The 19,539-nt window shown below is 37.3% G+C and overlaps 2 protein-coding genes across 3 annotated transcripts; one reads left to right on the top strand and one right to left on the bottom strand.

The window, feature by feature from the left end:
• Nucleotides 1–886: 886 nt before the first annotated feature.
• On the top strand, nt 887–6,462 carry LOC113695164 (serine carboxypeptidase 24). Its single transcript, XM_027214161.2, has 9 exons — nt 887–1,142; nt 3,646–3,753; nt 3,844–3,939; nt 4,091–4,183; nt 4,368–4,453; nt 4,557–4,960; nt 5,210–5,305; nt 5,703–5,808; nt 6,108–6,462. Exons 1-9 carry the CDS (start codon nt 887–889, stop codon nt 6,249–6,251), a joined length of 1,389 nt encoding a protein of 462 aa, XP_027069962.2. The 3' UTR covers nt 6,252–6,462.
• A 1,295-nt stretch (nt 6,463–7,757) lies between these two features.
• LOC113697143 (nucleoid-associated protein At4g30620, chloroplastic-like) lies at nt 7,758–14,221 on the bottom strand. 2 transcript variants are annotated; one of them, XM_072053004.1, is made up of 8 exons: nt 14,064–14,221; nt 12,133–12,281; nt 11,585–11,685; nt 11,453–11,492; nt 9,432–9,503; nt 8,340–8,396; nt 8,164–8,251; nt 7,758–7,955 (listed from the first exon to the last, which is right to left on the bottom strand). In XM_072053004.1, the coding sequence occupies exons 1-7, from the start codon at nt 14,143–14,145 to the stop codon at nt 8,174–8,176; spliced, it is 579 nt and encodes a 192-aa protein (XP_071909105.1). In that variant the 5' UTR covers nt 14,146–14,221; the 3' UTR covers nt 7,758–7,955; nt 8,164–8,173. The 2 variants fall into 2 exon arrangements, with proteins under 2 accessions (XP_071909105.1, XP_027072419.2); XM_027216618.2 differs by lacking the exon at nt 7,758–7,955 and having other exon boundaries at nt 7,977–8,251.
• Nucleotides 14,222–19,539: the final 5,318 nt, after the last annotated feature.

The raw sequence follows: 19,539 nt of genomic DNA, 5'->3' as shown, positions 1-19,539 counted from the left end.
GTTATTGGATCTTAAGGAAACAAAAAAGAACTAAAACATGATATTTATGTAGGAGAAATATCAATGTAACTGGAATTTTAGAATCTTGCACGGTCCAAATTGTATCAGAGTGACATTATTATTATTATTATTTTTATGGAATAACAAAACGGTCTTTCCTTGCACATTCTATATTACTTGATTAGTTTGGAGTCTACTCATTTTATTCTATATTACTTAATTTTATTCTACTATAGAATGAAATAATTGAAACCCAAATCAAAACTAATAAGCACGGAATGATAGTGAGTAAAATCTAACATTTTTATTTTCATTCAAAGATTTTTCAATACTTCATCAAACAATAGATGTATATATATTATTAATTTTGATACCCATTCTTGTCCCTAGTATCCATTTACCGGACACCTGCTAAATAAACCTCCACACATCCATTCCTGATGTTTTTAACCTTCCCTCCTCAATCAATTGGACCACATTCACCTCACCTCACCTCACCTTCCCATCCCCTTGCGTTGAAACTTTAGTTGGCACAAATTAAGTTAAGTGTAGGTAGAATTCCAATCTAGGCTCATTCTGCTCATCTAGGACCAGCTCATCTCTCTTTCTCTCTCTCCCACACAACAGTGAGAGGGAGATGCAAGGAAGGAGGGCCACAACTCTGAGCTGTCTGCAGAAGAAGTAATGTAGCTACATTAAGGATCTATACAACCCCTAGGAACCTTTTTTTTTTTTTTTTTCTGCTCATCATCAGTAGTTTCTTCACTCAAACATATCTATATATTTTCAATAAATGACTAAATTCTTCCCCTATAATTGGTGGACATGAAACTTTCCTTATAAATATAAGGATTTAGAGGTAGCGGTGGTCAGAGTGGAGGGTGCAATGGCAGCCCAGATGACTCTAATGCTACTGAGCTTTTTGAGTTTTCTAGTATCAATTTATGGTACAATGGCTCTGAAAAATGAGCAACAAGAAATGGATCGCATCTTAGAACTTCCGGGGCAGCCACCAGTTTCGTTTTCTCAGTTTTCAGGTTATGTTCCAGTGAATGAAGACCATGGGAGGGCTCTTTTCTATTGGTTGACAGAAGCTACTTCCAGTCCTGAGAAGAAGCCCCTCGTTCTCTGGCTCAATGGAGGTCAGTTCATTCTCACTTTTTTCAACCCCAAAAGAAACCCTGCAAGAAGAGGAAACACTAAGGCAATTAGGAATTAGATCCATCTTTTGTGCATTACATTGATTTGTAACGTTCTTATTACTGAAAGTGAAAAAAGCAATGTGTTTTCCGAACTTCAAAATCATGGGAAAAATTGCAAAGTGTATAAACTCAAATGAATTAGGCCCGTGCATTCTGGCATGGAATTTGGATTTTGGGACGTTAAATTAAACAGTTCTCACATGCATGCATAAACATTTAGCTTGGACTTCTTTTTTTTTTTTTTTTTTTGAAATGTCTCCTAGGAAAAATGCTTTTTATCTTAATGATAAAAGTTTTCCCTCAAAATGGAAACCACCAAAAAAGAAAAAGAAAATAATACTTGGAGGGAAGCATAATTCCTTTCTAAAATTGTGTTTTGGAGTCAAAACCAAAGGTATGGATATTAGTAGAAGTGATAAAGAAAGTAAAACAAATTAAATACAATGCAAAGAGAGGGAGACAATAATAGTAGATGGGAGCAAGTAAACTAATTTTGAAAGACTAATAATTTAGTAATGATTAGATTAGCCAGTAGGTCATTTATTTGGATTTGGTTTGTCTCTTGGCCATGCCATTCTTTCCAAAGCTTTAAGAAGCTCATACGTAATATCCCAAAACTCGAAGAAGAATTAATGTTTTTGTCCTAGCCCCACTCTTGTTCTTAACTCCTAGTCAATTTCTCGACTACAAGAACCCCACCAACACCAACCACAACTCCCTTCTTCCCTCTTCCCCAGCACCAAGAAACACCAAAATAAAAAAATAAAGCCCACTGAATTTTCTTCCATAAGCTAACAGTTAATGTCTGGGCTCAAATTACAATTCAAACGTTAATGCAAAGCCTAGTTTCCAATAAAGTAAAAAAATACATTACTGTTGATAGTACCAAAAAGGGGAGAACCCTTTTGGGTGCTCGTGATTTCTCTGTGTCTCCTTCTCTTTTAGGTGTTTATTCCTTCTATTTCTGAAACTTATTCTTTGTTTGGATTTGCTCAGAAAGCTCAAAAGTTCTGTATGTGGCCTCAGTTTTTTCGTCTCTATCTTTTTGTTAATACATCAACAACGATAAGGAAACAAAATCGAAAACCACCTCACCAAAAAGTTGAACAACTTTCCCTGTAGCTGTACCATAGCTTTCATCTACAAGCAAGTGGCAACCAAGCTGTCCTGTTCCCAACCAATAAAGGATCCTAAGGGTCAAAAAAAGAAATCTTGGTCCATCCAGTTTATGGAGCCACGCACGAAGCGCACTTGCTTACTTGCTTAGATCTAAGTTTTGTAAATAAATTCCCATGACAATTTACAAGTTTAATTACCTTTAGATTTTTATTGTAGGTTACACACAAAATTCAGAGATTGTCATCATAGTAACTCAGTTGTTCACTACGTGTGTTACATGTACAACGTTAGCAACTGTAAGCAACATTTCCAAAGTCTAAAACTTTGTTCATTAAAAAAATGACTCTTAAAATTTTGTATTGTTTTTGGTTAGCCTGAAAATTAAGATAGAGTACGTACATGGTCTGTTAGAAATGCAAAAAAAAACATTCAAAAAGCTCACTGTTTATGTTCATTCTTGCAAGCACGCCTGTTCAGAAGCTAACAAGGTTAAAAATATGACAGCGATGATGACGGTCAGGACATGTCTGAGATATTCTGAACAAAAGATGGAACGACAGGAGTTACTGTCATTGTTATACGTAGTAAACAAATGAAATTTAACTTTAGGGGAAAGGTTAGAAGTTAGAACTAGAAGTAGAATATTGCAACTAGTATCTATCACTGTCTTGTGTGTTTAATAAGTGAAGTTGACTGATCAGGAGCAAAAACGATGGAAAATATTAATGATTATGTTCAATGGGTAGGTGAGTTACTACAGATTATTGTGAAGATGGAATTGAATGTGCTTCCCATAAGGATGCATTGATGTTATGATATCATGTGTTCATTTCTTTCAAGAAACTGCTTATTCATCCAATTCACGCAAATGACCATATGTTTTAACTTGCTGAAAGGTTATGCTATGAAAGTGTAATATATGCATGAAAAATCTTATCCATTTCTCAAAAAATATGTAACGTTTAACCATGGTCTTTGCATTTATCAGTGTAAGACTAAGACATAATTTTTTTTTGTACTGTTGATAGATGCCTTATGCCTGTACTTGCATATGATTTGTGTACCAAAACTTGTGTCTGAACCTGGTAACCCGAAAATCTTAGACCATGAACTCAAAGTCAACTCTTGACTTTAAAACAAAAAAAAAAGGACTGGATTTTGAAAACTTATGTGTTAGCTGTACTTCTGCACCCCTACTTAATTATTCTTGTTAAAAAAAAAAAAAAAAAGCGTTCCTCCTCCTCGCAATTTGCATCCATGGATAGTATATAAAATAACAACCAACTTTTCTTGCTTTAACCTGAGAAATGCATTAACATTTCAGGACCGGGATGTTCATCTGTGGCTTATGGGGCATCAGAGGAAATAGGGCCATTTCGAATTAGCAAAACTGCTTCATCTCTCTACCTGAACAAACATTCGTGGAATAGAGGTGACCATATACAGCGTTGACGTACCTAGCTATATGTAAACTTGAATAAGCACAATTTATTTACTGACATTCTTGTTTATGCAATTTTAGAGGCAAATATTCTCTTCTTGGAATCACCTGCTGGTGTTGGTTTCTCATATACCAACACAAGTTCTGATCTCAAGGACTCGGGAGATAAAAGGACAGGTATGCACCAATTTGTTTTCTTTTTCTTTTTCTTTTTCTCTTTTTTAAGTTAATTTGATTCTAGTATATTGCCCCTCCTCAAATAGAGTACAGATTTTTGTCAGTCCAATTTGCAAATTGCTTACTTAGAATTCTCCAAACTTTGTCTCAGCTCAGGATGCTCTAATTTTCCTTCTACGATGGATGTCAAGATTTCCTCAGTACAAAGATAGAGACTTTTACATCTCTGGCGAGAGTTATGCAGGTACATAATGCATGGACAAACTCGGAAGGATTTTCTCTGCTTCTTGTTTTCTTTCTTTCTTTTTTTTTTTTTTTTTGTAATTAGCTCTTACAACTTCTTTTTTATCTTTTCTTCTTAAATAAAGCAGATGGTAACTAGATAACAACATTTTTGCACCTAATTGATATGTCTTTTGCTCACTTAGGCCATTATGCACCCCAGTTGGCTTTGAAAATAGTTGAATACAGCAAAGGAGCTTCCCATCCAATCATCAATCTTAAAGGAATCATGGTTAGTCATTTCTTTTGCCTAATCAAAACTAGGCTTGATCATGATTAATTGTTGTTCCAAATCAATTGGAAATTTCAGGGTTTTATATACCTTCTCCATGCAGGTTGGAAATGCTGTGACCGATAACTACTATGACAACCTTGGAACAGTTTCATATTGGTGGAGCCATTCCATCATATCTGACAGAACCTACAAATCCATCCTCAAATCATGTAACTTCTCATCAGAAAAGTCTTCTCAGAAGTGTGATGATGCAGTAAATTATGCCATGAATCATGAATTCGGCAACATTGATCAGTACAGTATTTATGCGCCTGCTTGTAAGGCCTCAACCGCGAATAATACCGTGAAATTACTCAGGCTCAAGAACAGCCTTATACATAGAAAAATTTCGGGATACGATCCGTGTACTGAGAACTATGCAGAGAAATACTACAATCGACCAGATGTTCAGAAAGCCATGCATGCAAATTCTACAGCAATTCCATACAACTGGACTGCTTGCAGGTAAAACCATTCCATCTTTGAGTACAGCCTTGATCCTTAGTTGATGAAACCCCAATCATACATGTATATATCATAAATTTAGGCTTGCTCAAATAATAAAAATCTATCAAATGGATCCAAATATGAATTATTTTGCTATATATAAATGGGCGTAGCCTATCTATCAAGGATGACACCGAATCCATTGAAATGTTGGTTGCTAGTGGTAGCCTACATTCCTCTGAATTTTTCATTTATTTGTGGGGGCAGTGATGTACTAATAAGGAACTGGAAGGACACTGAATTTTCAATCCTGCCCACCTACAAGAAGCTGATAGCTGCTGGCCTAAGAATTTGGGTGTTCAGGTACGAGTCTGCAAAATTTACTGGTCAAAAGTTTTGAAAACTTTTAGAGCTTTTCTTATTAGGTATGGAACCATCCAGTGTCATATTTATTGAGACGGTCAGTAATGCTAGGCATTAATCTACTGTCTCAATAAATTGTCATAATGCAGTAGGCATGGAACTGGGGTCACTATTCCAACCTCAATAATTCGGACATTATGACCACTTGATTTTACTGAATTATTTGAAGGCAACTTAGGCAATTGTTTATTTATTTTTTTTCTTGTCTAGGATAAAAATGTTTAAAGTCCATCTTCATCATCTCTCCCTCGTCCCAGTGTGATTATTTATTTCTGCAGCCCTTGATTCTTTGAATGAAGAATCAAAGTTTATCTTGACTGACATTTTCTCAATGCAGTGGTGACACGGACTCAGTGGTGCCTGTCACAGCCACAAGATTCTCCTTGAACCATCTGAATCTCAAAATCAAAACTAAATGGTATCCTTGGTACGTGGGTGGTCAGGTAGGATTTTACAGTTCATGCAGACTTACACATCTACTTAGTTATGTTTCCACACAACACTGATTGATAATTTTTGCACCCAAAACTAAGATATATACGCACACACATTTTTTCATGCAGTATTGGAATTTTTTTTTTTTTTTTTTATACAAGTGGGTAGAGATACATGACACGTAAATTTTCCTTTTACGTATGTCATGCGTTTATAGAAGTTCATGTATAAACATTGATTAACGGTGTAGGAAAGATTAACATCTTGAAATTTACAACTAATGCCTTTGAGAAAATTTTCTCTACAGGTAGGAGGCTGGACAGAGGTATATAGAGGACTAACCTTTGCCACAATTAGAGGAGCTGGCCATGAAATCCCTTTGCTTCAGCCCCAGAGAGCATTAGTTCTTTTCCAATCATTCTTGGCAGGCAAAGATTTGCCAAGATCTTGAACCTTTTGCTCATTTACACCGCAAAGGCTCGAATATGTAGTTATAAATAGCTCGGAGAAGTTCAAATGCTCAAGCAATTTGATCCTGCTAAATTATATGTCCACATGGAAGGTTGCGGGAGAATCAACTAAAATAGGAATCATTCGTTTCACTATGTACCAAATTAAATGGCTATATTTGTTTATCATAGTTGAGAAATTTGATTCTGTTACTCGAAAAGAAAACATTTTCTCTACCACACGAAAATTAATTGTACTACATGAAGAATATGCCAACACGATAAGGGATGGCATTGGGAATGGATGCTTCCTCCGCGAAGAGAGGAATGGAGTGGGGATGAGGTGTTCCCTCGTTCCGCCCCTCGTCTATATTTTAATATAATATAATATATATAGTATAATATGAAATAAATACCATGTTATTATTATATAAATATATTGTATGAAATAAGTAACATGTTATGTTTTTATGATAAAATGATGTAATTTTTTTATTAAAACTTTAAAAGAATGATTAATAAAACATTATTAGATTTATATAAATTGAAAAAATTAAAGTAAATAATAATAATAATAATAATAATGATAGTAGGGTAGGACAGGACAGGTGAACACGCGGCGGTAGTGAGGCAGGAGCGGGGGCGGGAGGAACTTTTATAGATGGTCAGCTCGACTCAAAACCGCCGGTTGCTGCCCCTAACCACGATTGCATTTCAAGCTACAAGTAGCCTTGGCCAAAATCAGTTTTCCATTTCATGTCACTTCCTGCTTCCCTATGTTTGTTGAAAGGAATTTCTTTTAGATTTTTTGATTTAGCCAACTCAGCCCATGTTTGAGTTTCTCACTACACGGCGGAAATTTTTTTGGGCTAAGCTCGCTTTTGAGGGTATTCGAGCTCATTTTTCAATGGGCTGCACCTAGAGCTGTTAATCGAGTCGAGCCGAGTATTTGACTGTCGAGCTCGACTCGAGCTTGTTAGGCAAACAAGCTTTAAAATGTGTTCAAACTCGGCTCATCAAATGTACATGTAGCTCGAGTTCGAGCTCTTGCAAATTAATCTCAATAAAAATCTATAATTTTTATACTTTTGACTTCTAAAATGATAAATATGCCCATTATTAACGAACTCTAACAAGCTATTCGGATATTAAACGAGTCTCAGCTCGTTTAACTAGACGAGCACATTTCTAGCTCGAGTTCAGCTCGTTTATCGTAACTAACGAGCCGAGCTCAAGCCTTATCGAAGTTTAACAGCTCTAGCTGCACCCAGTTTTAATCCGTTAATATCTATGGGCTCCAAACTCCAATTCTCCTTGAATTGTCCGAGCTGAAGGAAAGACCGACAATTTGCCAGTCAAACGAATGTTTCTGCTTGTCAAGATTCATGTTGAACTTTTGTTCACTTGGAAAGAGGACTTGAAGAGTACAGGAAATCAATCAGGAACAAGCTTCAAGTTTTCAGGAAAAAAATCTAACAACTTGACCCGGAAAAGGAAAAAGAAAAAAATTTGAAGGCTAAAAGGGGTCGAGGGAGTGAAGTAGTGGATAGTGATCTACCATCTTTTGGAAACAATTGCAGCAAGTGCTACGGTTCAATGTCCCTATTTCTCCGCACATACCTCTCTTACTAAATGGATATTCCAAATATGGAGCAACGCAAATTCCAAACCATCTGTTTAAGCGTGATAATTGTCCATGTAAACTTCTGCAAATTGTCCAGCAAACATGAAAAGAATTCTTTCAGTTGAAGAAAATTTCTATAAAATGAGAAAATTATTCTGTTTGCACCTAATTCTCCTACAAATTCCCTTGGCCAAAAATGATAGATCAGGTTGTCTAGTCAATATTGGGAAAATGGCAACAGGTTATCTATTCTCCTCTATTGTACAACGTTGAAGTTCCTTGACTGATACCTCTGCTGGATTATTGCTTCAGCCCCTCACTGAGACCTGGTGGCATGCCCAAGCTCTGAGCAAGATCACCCATCCTTTCCTTCATGGCCTGTAAAATTAGCAGGACAAACTTTATCTCAAACCAAAATAAGAGGATTTCTAGCTTTTCCTTGCTAACATTAGAAGGGGATTCTCACCAAGACACTCTTCTGATGCGCATCTTTATATGCCTCAGTAATCAAAAGACCAAGTTTCTGCACAAGAGAGAGAGAAAGAAAGTAAGAATTACTGTGCTCACTCCCCAAGACAATCAAGAACTTTTTCGAGGTTGGCAAAGGAATGGTGACAAACAAACCTTGATAACACACACACAACAAAATCAGAGTGCACTGAAAATAATGCAAGAGCTTTTTGTGCATTAAGAAAATCAAAGCGTTCACAGGGGAAGAGCATTTTATTTAAACGCCTGGTTTCATCGTCATTCTCATCTTAATGCCCATTTCTTATTTTGCACAAGTAATTAACAATTTTATGAAAATTTAGGTGGTTTTATTACTTACTTTTAATTGTTGCAAACTCATCAGCCGCAAACATACAAGCTTAGGGACCTTATTATATATAGGAGTGGTCTGCTGTACTCCTTAGAAAGGGGCCTCTAGGTTGCTAGGGAAAAAGGATGCTACTTTCTTCCTCAAGGCGTCCATAGTGTAATGGTTGTTGTTAGAACCAAAAAACAACCAAAAAAAAAGACATTATCCTTTGTACATGTCTTATCAGCTTCACGTGTAGCGATGAAGAAATTGGTCACATTAGCATCATTGCTCAAAGAACCACAGGGAAAAGAAAAGAATCATATTGTCTTTTACACTTGGCCATTTTTTTAACATAGAATGACTACAAAGACAACAAGAATGCCAACAAAAGAATGATCCTATAAAGATGAGATTTTCATTGGTACATGCACCACAAACAATGCCAAATGCATCCACATCTTTGAAAAACTTCTCAAGGAGAAAGAGCAAAAATATAAAGCTAGTGGAATGCATCTTAGTAAAATACACACTAGCCACTCCCATAGACATTGGGCATCTCAATGAAACACTAAAAGGCTATTATTCACTGAAGCATCAAAATTTACTACAAATAGGAAAATATGATTTGTGTGCATATCTTCCTTTTGATAAGTTCAATGAAGAACATGCATTGTGTAGAAACATTAGGAGCTAAGAAGAGAAAAGCTTATTATGAGACAACTAAATGATGAGAACAAGTCCAGTATGTATACTCACTTCGGGTCCTAACTCCATTGCAGCCTCTGTGATTTCAGTGCGTACAGGATGCTGGTTTCCTGATAAAGTTACCTGAAAAAATTCAGATTAAATGAGAAAGTTAAAGCAAGAGGAAATATTTATAGTATGCTCGTCCAGACAAGATGAAGTAAACTTCTTGACACGAGAGATGAAGACGTTAATGGACCCATAGATCATATTACGGCATAATTTAGTGTAGTACACAGATCAGATCCAGGTCTGAACATCCACTTCTGGAAATGGATTCAATCACTGATCCATCCTTAAAAGGTAGATCAAGACATATATGCATCATCTCTCACCTTCATTTAGCACAAACACTGTATTACAGGATTTTTGGAGCTCCTAGGACAGTTATAATAAGATTCTAAAGGTCTCTACATCCATTTTTACCCTATAAGTGACTTAGATTTGACATATGTATGCGATGATATATGTAAAGCTTAGTGGACGATTATGATTCATATAATATATAATGCTTGCGAAATATAACATAGTCTCTAACCTACACATTAAGCATCTACATGTCGACAATGTCAGATCTTAGTTGAATCAGAAAAAGAAGAGCCAGGCTTGATCGATTTAATAAACTGAATAACTGGTTCCGGAGAAGCAGGTATACTTAGAACTTTACTTAGATACCCTAAACAGATCCATATCAGATCCACCAGTAAAGGGAAGTTCTATGCAAAATTGTCCTGATTACACCAGTCACGGGTCCAATGAAAATGTCAAAGTGAGAAAAAGGGGTGGGTAGATGACCATAACAATTTGTGTAGGTTATGCCGTTGAGTCCATGGTATTTCTAACACTCAGGCGCAGTGCAGTAAAAACACCGTAGCATATTTCCACATACTAGAAAGCATTGGATTGGTTAATAAAGGCAATTTGCGGCACTGTCTTAATATGTCCAATTACATGAGAAAAGTCATAGACACATTTAAACACCTCCATTAATATGCCTCGTGCAACTATATTTTTGTCTAAACACACGCTCAACAAGAACAGAAGCATTGTACAGCATGTAAATTTCAACCATATGATGGTGTTATACAAGCTAAGATAATAATTAGTGCAAAGTTCCAGAGGAATTCCATTCAATTAGTATTGGACAGAAGACAAGAACAACCAGCCATTTGGACAAAAAATCGATCACAACCCTAAAGAAAAACCAAGAGAACAGATATCAAATTGACCTACTTTTCCTTGTTTTAGTTCATTAAAACAGATAATAAAGTAGATATTTCACCTACTTGGTTCAGACAATGTTGATAAAGAAGTAACTGCTCTGTCTAAGAAATCTAAGTATAATTTGTAGCTACGGCTAGATAAGTTTTCCTATATGTGCAAGCTTTCCATAAAATTGACTTTCATATTATGTGTGACTAGTTATAGTAACTACAGATAGCTTTCAATTTGCGGAATAAACTTAGAGCTTTTGCAGTAACTATTTGCATAAAAATCTTTCGTCTTCATAGGTAACTTTAGCTAAAACTCTCCAGGCCAGCCGAATGGAACTCCAGACTTCTACACTATTGTTTTAAGTCATATCACATGGCTGACTCTCTAGTAAATACGTGAATATCGAGCAACACATTTCCTTCATGATCTTTTGTCCTTAAAAGCCGTGCTAGTTTCTGACACCATATTATTCTCCTCTACCCATTTTTTCATGTTTTAGACTTCATTTATTTTCACGTCAACTTGAGCCTGCAGTCATGGATCCATGAAGCAATTTTTGGTAAAGGTCTGAAACTGTAACTCCATCTGTAAAACTTTGTTTTATACATATCATTTCTTTCTTTTTTTTTTGGTTTTTGTTGGGGGGGGGGGCGAAGAGGGGGAGGTTGGGGGGGCTGGAGTAACGTTTTGGTATTACTAACCAGACACTGGAAGTGGTTATGTAATACTTGCTCACTGTCCTTTATGCATATATCAGATTCTACAAATTCAACTGATCAGGTACTATCAGGTGAAAAGACAATTGGAAGGCAACATACCTTCACAAGCTCACCCTCACAATAACCATCAAATTCTGCTCTGCAAAAGAGAACCAAGAGTAGGAAAAGTGAAGTTTCAAAATGAATGCACTTGCATGTTGCAAATTAAGGTTATATAAAATAAAAACTTACGCAGCAAGTTCTTTCTGCACACGTACTGCTTCAACTTGAACAACCATTTGGGCCTTCTTCACAGTCTCATACAAATTTTGCATGTTTCCTAGAATTCCTGCCTAAGATTAAATTAAGCCAAATTTTACTTTCAACAAATAAATAAGTATACTTTGTTTAGACAAAGTATATCAAATGCACCAACTTAATCATGATAGAAAATTTGAGGAAATGCTCAATTGCATCCATTGCTTGCAGCACATAATAACTATCACTTGTCAATGTTCTCCGTAAACCAGATTACATTTCTGGTAGTCTTCCCTTTATCTATTTCATGATTCTGGATGCTTGAACCCATTGTAATAAGCAAAAACTGAATTTATCCCCCAGAACCGACAAGAAAGAAATACAAAAATCAAATTGTAGTCATAAGTTTGCATGCCCGCAAATGGTGAAATAGTTTGAAAACACAATATTTAGAGAAAATGACTAAAGAGCAGAAAAAACTATATGTTTCAATAGTCAAAGATCACAATATAGCCAAAATAAGATAGAAACTCGTCCCAAACCTTTGATGGAGCATCATCACCCTTCTCATTATTGTCCTTTTTTCCTCCAAACAGACCACAAATTTGAAGTTTTCTTTGAGGTTTCTTCTGAGAGCCAGACTGAGATAAGTTCCACATGCCAATAACATTTGTTTCTGTGTTTATTTTGTCTGAAAAGTAAATGACAGGACAATATCAGAGAGAACCTATTGAAATGTAATTTGGTAAATGCATGCGCAGACCTAACTGAAACAACTAATGCATAAGAAGAATAACCGATAAAAACCAAGTAATGAATGCAGCCACCCTTATAGGAATTATTAACTTCTTCATAAGAATAACCAAGTACATGTTGTGCTGCACTTTCAAGCAATCTCTACTCAAGGACAACGCATATTTCTTTCTGATGCTGTAGTAAATGAGACCAACAAAAACCAAAACTACATTCCTGGAATTCGACATAACTCCAATCACTTCTAGGTTTACAAAATTAATCCTAAGAATGAATATCCTCCTAGAAAATAAGTTAGTTATTTGAATACATGCATTAATTAACTATAAGCACATGCAGTTTTAAGCTCATTTGGAGAGATGATTTGAGCAGATTTCTCATTGTTGGGGGCAATGAGATGAGACAGCCGACACAACACCAGACAAATAGTCAATGTCATTTCCAGAGAGAAATGGCGAACAGGAGTGAGAAGCTTCATAACTATCAGTTGCTAATACTTTTTTCCTACCATATAACAAGCTATGATAAATCAACACATGAAAGATGGAGAAAAACAACATCTTAGAAAAGCTTTAAAAGAGTAGTTAGTCGTTCACATATAGGTCCAATATTTTTCCATAGTTATTTCGGATCAAAGTCTGTTGAGAACCCTTCAAAAGGGGCTAACAAGAACAAGTTAAACTCAAGCACAAAAAAGAAGTTCTCCTGAGAATCGGTCACAGGTCACATCAAAGCCTGCCCAAATGTGTAAAGTAAAGCAAGAACTCAGAAATCCATTACATTCACATGTTCATGGTGAAAGTAAATAACATGGTGCTTGTTAACCCAATTAACTACAAGCGATGGTGTTAATAAAGAGGGACAGCTGGGGGCAGCTATTTAAAGACTCAAATAGTAGCAATTCTTCCTTAAGAAGAAAATCGGAAGCCCCTCCAAAAATGTGGATATATCTCCCAAGTTGTGCCAACTGCCAATTTTACGTATACTGATTAGCTTAATTTTCATAAATGACTGACAAATCCCCTTATGACAAAGCAGTCTAGGCTGATATCTGGAAATTCTCAAAGTACAAAACAATGATCATAAAAGCACTAAACCATTTCCAAAGACTACTCTAGTTTCTCAATAAAATCATGACAACAACCAACACTAATTTGTTTCCACAGACTACTCTATACTCTATCCTCCTAATAAATTTGCAAAGGCTTCAAAATCAAATGTACAAGCCTAAAGAAGAGCAGCATTAGCATTTGCAGAACTTAGTTTCCTTCTAAGGATTGCCAAACCAAATGTGCCTATATTTCTTATTCTTCATCTTCTAGTGCATGGGGTTACTCCAAGAATTTAAAAACACTACAGTCAGGCAACTGGTTTGAACTTCAATACATCCAGTGAAATCCATCGTACCAATAACACCCAAAAATTCCAAGAAAATGCCCATAGAGCAAGTAACTAAACCAACAAACATTAGCACAATCAAATTGCAACTATACCCAAATTCTGATTGAAATTTGCGATATCTACTAAACTTAGCAATAACCCTTTTGATCAAATCAGAAAATGAACACGACCCAAGTTGATATATACTCTTTTAATTAGCTAAAACAGCATCAAAAAGTTGATTTCTTTCCACATATTCACGGTGGATTCCCACCATCATACAAGTACATAAAACACCCAGAAAACACCAGAGAGAAAGAGATAGAAGGAGAGAGATTACATAAAGAAGCTGAGGAAAGCATAGGCTTTGTAAAGTCAGGAGGAGATGAGAATTGAGCAGTAAGGGCAGCCATTGAAGCCATAGCTGAAACACTCCAGACAGAGATCGAGACGGTGGTGGCCTGTCGTGTGAAGAGGATAGACTTCTCTTTTATTTCCTTTTTGGTTGTAGTTTTTTTTACTGAAATTTGCCAAATTGGTCCCTAACATTTTCATAAAAAACTTTTTTAGTCCCTAACATTTAAACTCAGCCAGAATAGTTTCTAACATATAAATTATGAGCCAGTTTGGTCCTAATGCTCGTATTTGCTCTTTTTTCTAGCTAAAAAAAGCACACAGGCATAATTTCAAGGGCAAAATTAGAAACATTCGTTAATTCATAATTTTCCACCATTCTTTTTCTTTCTGATGGTTTTCACCATTTAGCAGCCTAATCAATGTCTCCGCACATAGAAATCGTGGTTGCTTGCTTTGGCTTGGGAAAGACATCAGCAGTGTCGAAAAAGCTTCTACGGTGCGGCGGTGCTTTCCATGGTGATGGAACCATCCCTACTCTGTTCAATGCCTTGGGATGTTGGGACATGGCATTGGCGTTATTACTTGGGAATATTGAATACCAGTTTATGTTGTGATCCACTGGCCTTGCAGCCTTAGAATATGGACATTTATTTCCAATTGCCGCCGCATTCGCATTTTGTGAAATATAATGCTGCTGTTGATTAGGCTGCTTTACTTGGAAGAAGCTGTTATTGTTGTTACCATCAATGCACTGATACTGAAATAGATCCCGGGAAACTCTCGACTCCGATGCTAATCTCCTTAGCCCGACCTTTTTGGCAGGCTCCGGGTCCGAGTTGGAATCCAGCAATCGTTCCAGTCCCATGAGCCTCGCAATGATGCTGGGGGATCGTCGTTGTTTGTCATCTCCATCGTCGGTGGCATTGGCACTTAAGATGGCAGAGCTGGTTTTAATCTCTCTCAAATGAAGGCTTCCCTTGGCGTCTGATTACTATATGGCGAAAACCATCAGAAAGAAAGAGAATAGTAGAAAATTATGGATCAACGAATGTTTCCAATTTTGCCTTTGAAATTATGCTGGTATACTATTTTTAGTTGGAAAAAAGAGTAAATACGATCATTAGAACCAAACTTGTTCATAATTTATATGTTAGGAACTATTCTGACTGATTTTAAATGTTAGGGACTAAAAAAGTTTTTTGTGAAAATGTTAGGGACCAATTTGGCAAATTTTCCTTTTTTTAAAAAAAATTGGGAAAAAAGATATGTTTTAATGGATAACTGGATACTATCATATTATTAGTACGATGAATTTCTGGTCTTTTCAAATTTATCTTTATTATGAAAATATCTTTTCAAGAAATTAGAGAGCTCCAATAATTTTTTTTATAGGGGAAATTAACACGCGGAAGAAGGTTACGGGCGAGTATGATTTTGATTTTTTTTATATTTAATACCAAAATAAATAATTTATTTTTTAAACTTTTATTTCCTTGTTAATGGTTAAACTAGCTTGACAGTTATAATATTGTAAGTTATAGGTATTGAATAAAAAGGTTCACATTGTATTTGAACAATACAAAATATGAAATCAAATTCCACGAGAGAGCTAGATGTTTCACCATCATATAACATATGCAAAAAAAAAAAAAAATTATTAGTTTGTAGTAATCCTTCAAATATAGACTCTCCCTTTTAGTTCTTGGATTGGAACTTTTCAAAAGAAGCAACTTGCATTTCACAAATGATTATAAGTGGATCTGAATTATTTCCTATTATATATTGTGATTTTTCTTGTTGGCTTGTCCTATTTGATGATTTAATTCAATATTTAAATTTAATTAATTCAGACGCGTTGATAATAAAAAATTGAACATTTAAATTAATTAAATGACCCTAAATTTCTTAGACAAAACTTGCTCTAAAAAATAAGTGATAAATTATTCATTTATCAGTTAATGTGAAATACAGTTAAATGTAATAGATTTAGTATTTAACAATTCAATAACTTAATAGATTTCAAATTTCAAATTTTATATTTAAGTTTTCAAACTTCAGTTTTATCAAACGCACCAAGGAACAATGTGTTTTATCCACTTTATATAATAAAATCATTGACACAAATAGACAATTTCTAGAGCTATAGTTTTCAAATTGAGAAAATGACCAGTTTCTTCCTTTATATTTTATAAAAATATTCTTTTCATCCCTCGCTTTTAAAATGAAACAGATTCATCATTGATATTTAAAAATTAAAACTATTACATCCCTGATGTCAACTTTCAAATTGAATCCAACCATCTAGAAACTCAATTATAAAATTTGGGGGTATAATTGATAGATCATTTGGTTAACCCAATTTGATATTCACGTGAAATTTACTGCACCCAAAATGAAAAACTAAAAAATTATAACATAAAAAAGAAAGATTAATCTTTCCTACATTGTTATTGTATGTACTGACGGTTGAGATACCTGTTACATCATTTCAATTTAAAATAAAACACCAAACTTTGTATGTATGGTATACATCTAGACTCACAAGTATATATAGTAACAGTGCATGAAAAGATTTATCAAAAAGGAAACTCTACTATTATAAGACAAAGAATGGTCTTTTTATGTTATAATTTTTTTTTTCATTTTTTGGTTCAATAAATGTCATGTGAATGTGATGGAGTTGACCGAATGATCTATTAATTCTATCCCCAAAATTTATTACCAAATCACTGGATGGTTTGATTTAGATTGAAAGTTGGATTTAGGGGTGTGATAGTTTCAATTTCTAAATATCAAGAATGAATTTACTTCGTTTTAAAAGTGAGAGATGAAAAGAATATTTTTGCAAAATGTGAGGGATGAAATAAGTCATTTTTCCTTTCAAATTTATGACCAGACATTATTAAAATGACTTAATTACATTGCTTGATCCTGGTATTGAATTTCAATTACTTAGACTAAAGTTGTTTATGCAGCGCCCTCTATTCCATGATCGCTTGGTTCATGTAACCAAAACTGTTTGATCAAGTAAATAGGTTAAAGCCAAACAATTCAGAATCTTTCTACAAGAACAGATATTATATGTCTGTACTAAAAGGAGCTATAAAGTATAGCATCTTTCAAGAAGGATATCTTCCACAGTATTTCAGATTTCAGCTCTGTTGACTGTTTCCTTCTATTCTTTGAAAGGCAAAGGAACGTTCAGGAGCCAGACCTACTCAGTCCATGAATATCTTCCAGGACTTTGCTAGAATTGAACCATTCCAGTCCTTTGCTTAGATTATATCTTAGTACAGTTTTTGTAGTCGGCTTGAATCTCCGGTGTATGTTCGTTATGTGTCTTTTCATTTTATATCTAAATACTGATGCGACTGCCAAAAATAAGATCTGAGCTGAGCTGCGACGGGCTGAGCGAGCTGGCGAGCTGGTCAGGTGAACGAGCCGACCTGCAAATGGACAGACGGTGGAGCTAACAGAGAGTGGCCGAGCTGATAGGCCGAATTGACGGGGAGAGAACGGACGACCTGTCCTGCAGAGAGGGAAATAAACGGAGGGACTAGAGTCCCCGGAATAACTCCGACGGCCAAGTCAGTAGAGCTCAAGAGTAGAGCAACAGTAGAGAGAACTGTGGATGGCATACCTTGTGTCGTCTTGTGGTGCTGTATATATAGGCTTAACGGGTGGTAGTTTCCATATAGGAGTCAAAGTCCCCTTAGGGTTCGGAGTCTTCTTAGGGTTTCGTGCGGCGGCTCCTACAAGTTCGGAGACGGCGGCCCATAGGCCCATCTCGAGGATCGATAAGTAAGGCCGAGCTGGCCTCCGTATGCCGAGCTAGCGCCTGCGAGTTGCGAGGTCTCACAGCCGACCTGACGAGCAAGACCTGCCGAGCTGACACGTGGCACGCGCAGGTTCACCCCACTACACCAGCCCCCTTGAGTCTAGAGTCACTGATGAGCCATGTGGGTCTGGACCAAACTTCGAAGCGTCACGTCGGCTTCGTGCGGGACCCACAATCCCACGATCACGTATCTCCTCCGAAAAACTGCCACGTCCGCCGTCGTAACCGTCACTTCCAGGGTCACGTCCTTCATGATGGCGGTTTGTCAGCTCACGCGTCTTCCAAGGTAACTGCCCCTAGCCATAAATTCGAACTTCTTCCTCGGGACTCTTCGGCTTCCCGCCCAGGGAGCCTATAAATAGGCCCCACCAAACGTCACTCTCAAGCCTTCCTTCTCATTTTCTCTTCTCCTCCAACCTTTTCCAGCTCGCTCCGCATTCAGTGAGGTCGTCCGAGAGTAGGATTACCCTCTAAGCACACCTCAGTTCTTCCCCCTCATTCATCAGTAAGTTCTCCTTTCCTTTTATGTCGTCTTCCTCCACACACTCAGACCTTACCAGCTCAGCACCTAGGCGTAGGATTACCCGACCTGTATTCATAGAAATACCCGACTCCAGTCCTTCTCCTTCCAGCTCGTCTGGGTCTGAATATCTTCCTCCCCCAATCCCAAGCCTTGCTATAGCCATGAACCGACCTGGTCCATCTGCTCAGCCCGAAGCTGGCGCTGCTGACCCAGAGATTCCTCTGGGGGTGGCTCCAGCTCGCGCCAGAGCAGGTCCCGTTAGGGGACCAGACATCGACTTTGGGGAAGTCGAGATTATCCCCCCCCTCCTCGACCAAGGGGATGTGGATGAACTGGTGGGGAGGTACGACATTCTCCCCCAGTTCGAGGCTCGGGCCGCCCAGCCAGGGGAGTACGCTTGCCGACCTCCCCCTGGGTTTGTGGCTATCTACAGAGATCAGCTCGTGGCTGGTCTTCGCCTCCCCATTCCCCAATTTCTTTACGACATCCTAACCTTCTGGGGCATTCGAATTACCCAGGTCGTTCCCAACGCCATTCGGTCCATCCTCGGCTTCTTTATTTTGTGCCGAGCTCTTGAAATCCCCTATTCTCTGGACCTATTCAGGTCTTTCTTTCAGATGAAGGTAAGTGGCCCAGTTCACGGTTGGTTCTACTTTGCTCGCAGGAGCGGAGGGGAACTTCCTACCCGCGAACTGTTCACTCATATGCCTTCTTCCATCAAGGGCTGGAAAGCCTACTTCTTTTTTGTGAAGAATACTGGGTTTCCTCCCCTAACCTGGAGAGAGGATACCCAAGTAACCGATCCAATCCCTTCTCCTCTGCTCGAGGCCGAGTTAGACCGGTTGGTCAGTTCGGAAGCTCAACTGAAGGTAAAGGAATTTAACAATGCCCAGCTCTGGTCGGCGGGGCTAATCCGAGCAGAGGTGAACGACCCTGCCCCCGATCTCCGACCTATCACTCCCGAGGAGCTAACAGCTCGTAATTTTCTCGACCTGCTCCTATCCATGAGTCCCCATCATCCTGACTGACCAAGTGTTTTTGTCCTGCAGTGAAGAGGTTTTCCCAGCTGCTGAACATCGGCGGAATTGGCAGTGCGAG

Source organism: Coffea arabica, chromosome 6c (assembly GCF_036785885.1).
Source record: "Coffea arabica cultivar ET-39 chromosome 6c, Coffea Arabica ET-39 HiFi, whole genome shotgun sequence".
NCBI lineage: Eukaryota > Viridiplantae > Streptophyta > Magnoliopsida > Gentianales > Rubiaceae > Coffea > Coffea arabica.
This window is presented reverse-complemented; position numbering and strand designations above follow the sequence as displayed.

What these genes read in the sequence shown, in the direction of transcription:
- LOC113695164 (XM_027214161.2), top strand. Translation starts at nt 887, where the DNA reads ATGGCAGCCCAGATGACTCTAATGCTACTGAGCTTTTTGAGTTTTCTA. An exon ending in CTCTGGCGAGAGTTATGCAG is followed by an intron (nt 4,184 to 4,367) that starts GTACATAATGCA and finishes TTGCTCACTTAG; the next exon opens with GCCATTATGCACCCCAGTTG. An exon ending in CTTGGTACGTGGGTGGTCAG is followed by an intron (nt 5,809 to 6,107) that starts GTAGGATTTTAC and finishes TTTTCTCTACAG; the next exon opens with GTAGGAGGCTGGACAGAGGT.
- LOC113697143 (XM_072053004.1), bottom strand. Translation starts at nt 14,145, where the DNA reads ATGGCTTCAATGGCTGCCCTTACTGCTCAATTCTCATCTCCTCCTGAC. An exon ending in GTGCAGAAAGAACTTGCTGC is followed by an intron (nt 11,493 to 11,584) that starts GTAAGTTTTTAT and finishes TCTCTTTTGCAG; the next exon opens with AGCAGAATTTGATGGTTATT. An exon ending in CAATGGAGTTAGGACCCGAA is followed by an intron (nt 8,397 to 9,431) that starts GTGAGTATACAT and finishes TCTCTTGTGCAG; the next exon opens with AAACTTGGTCTTTTGATTAC.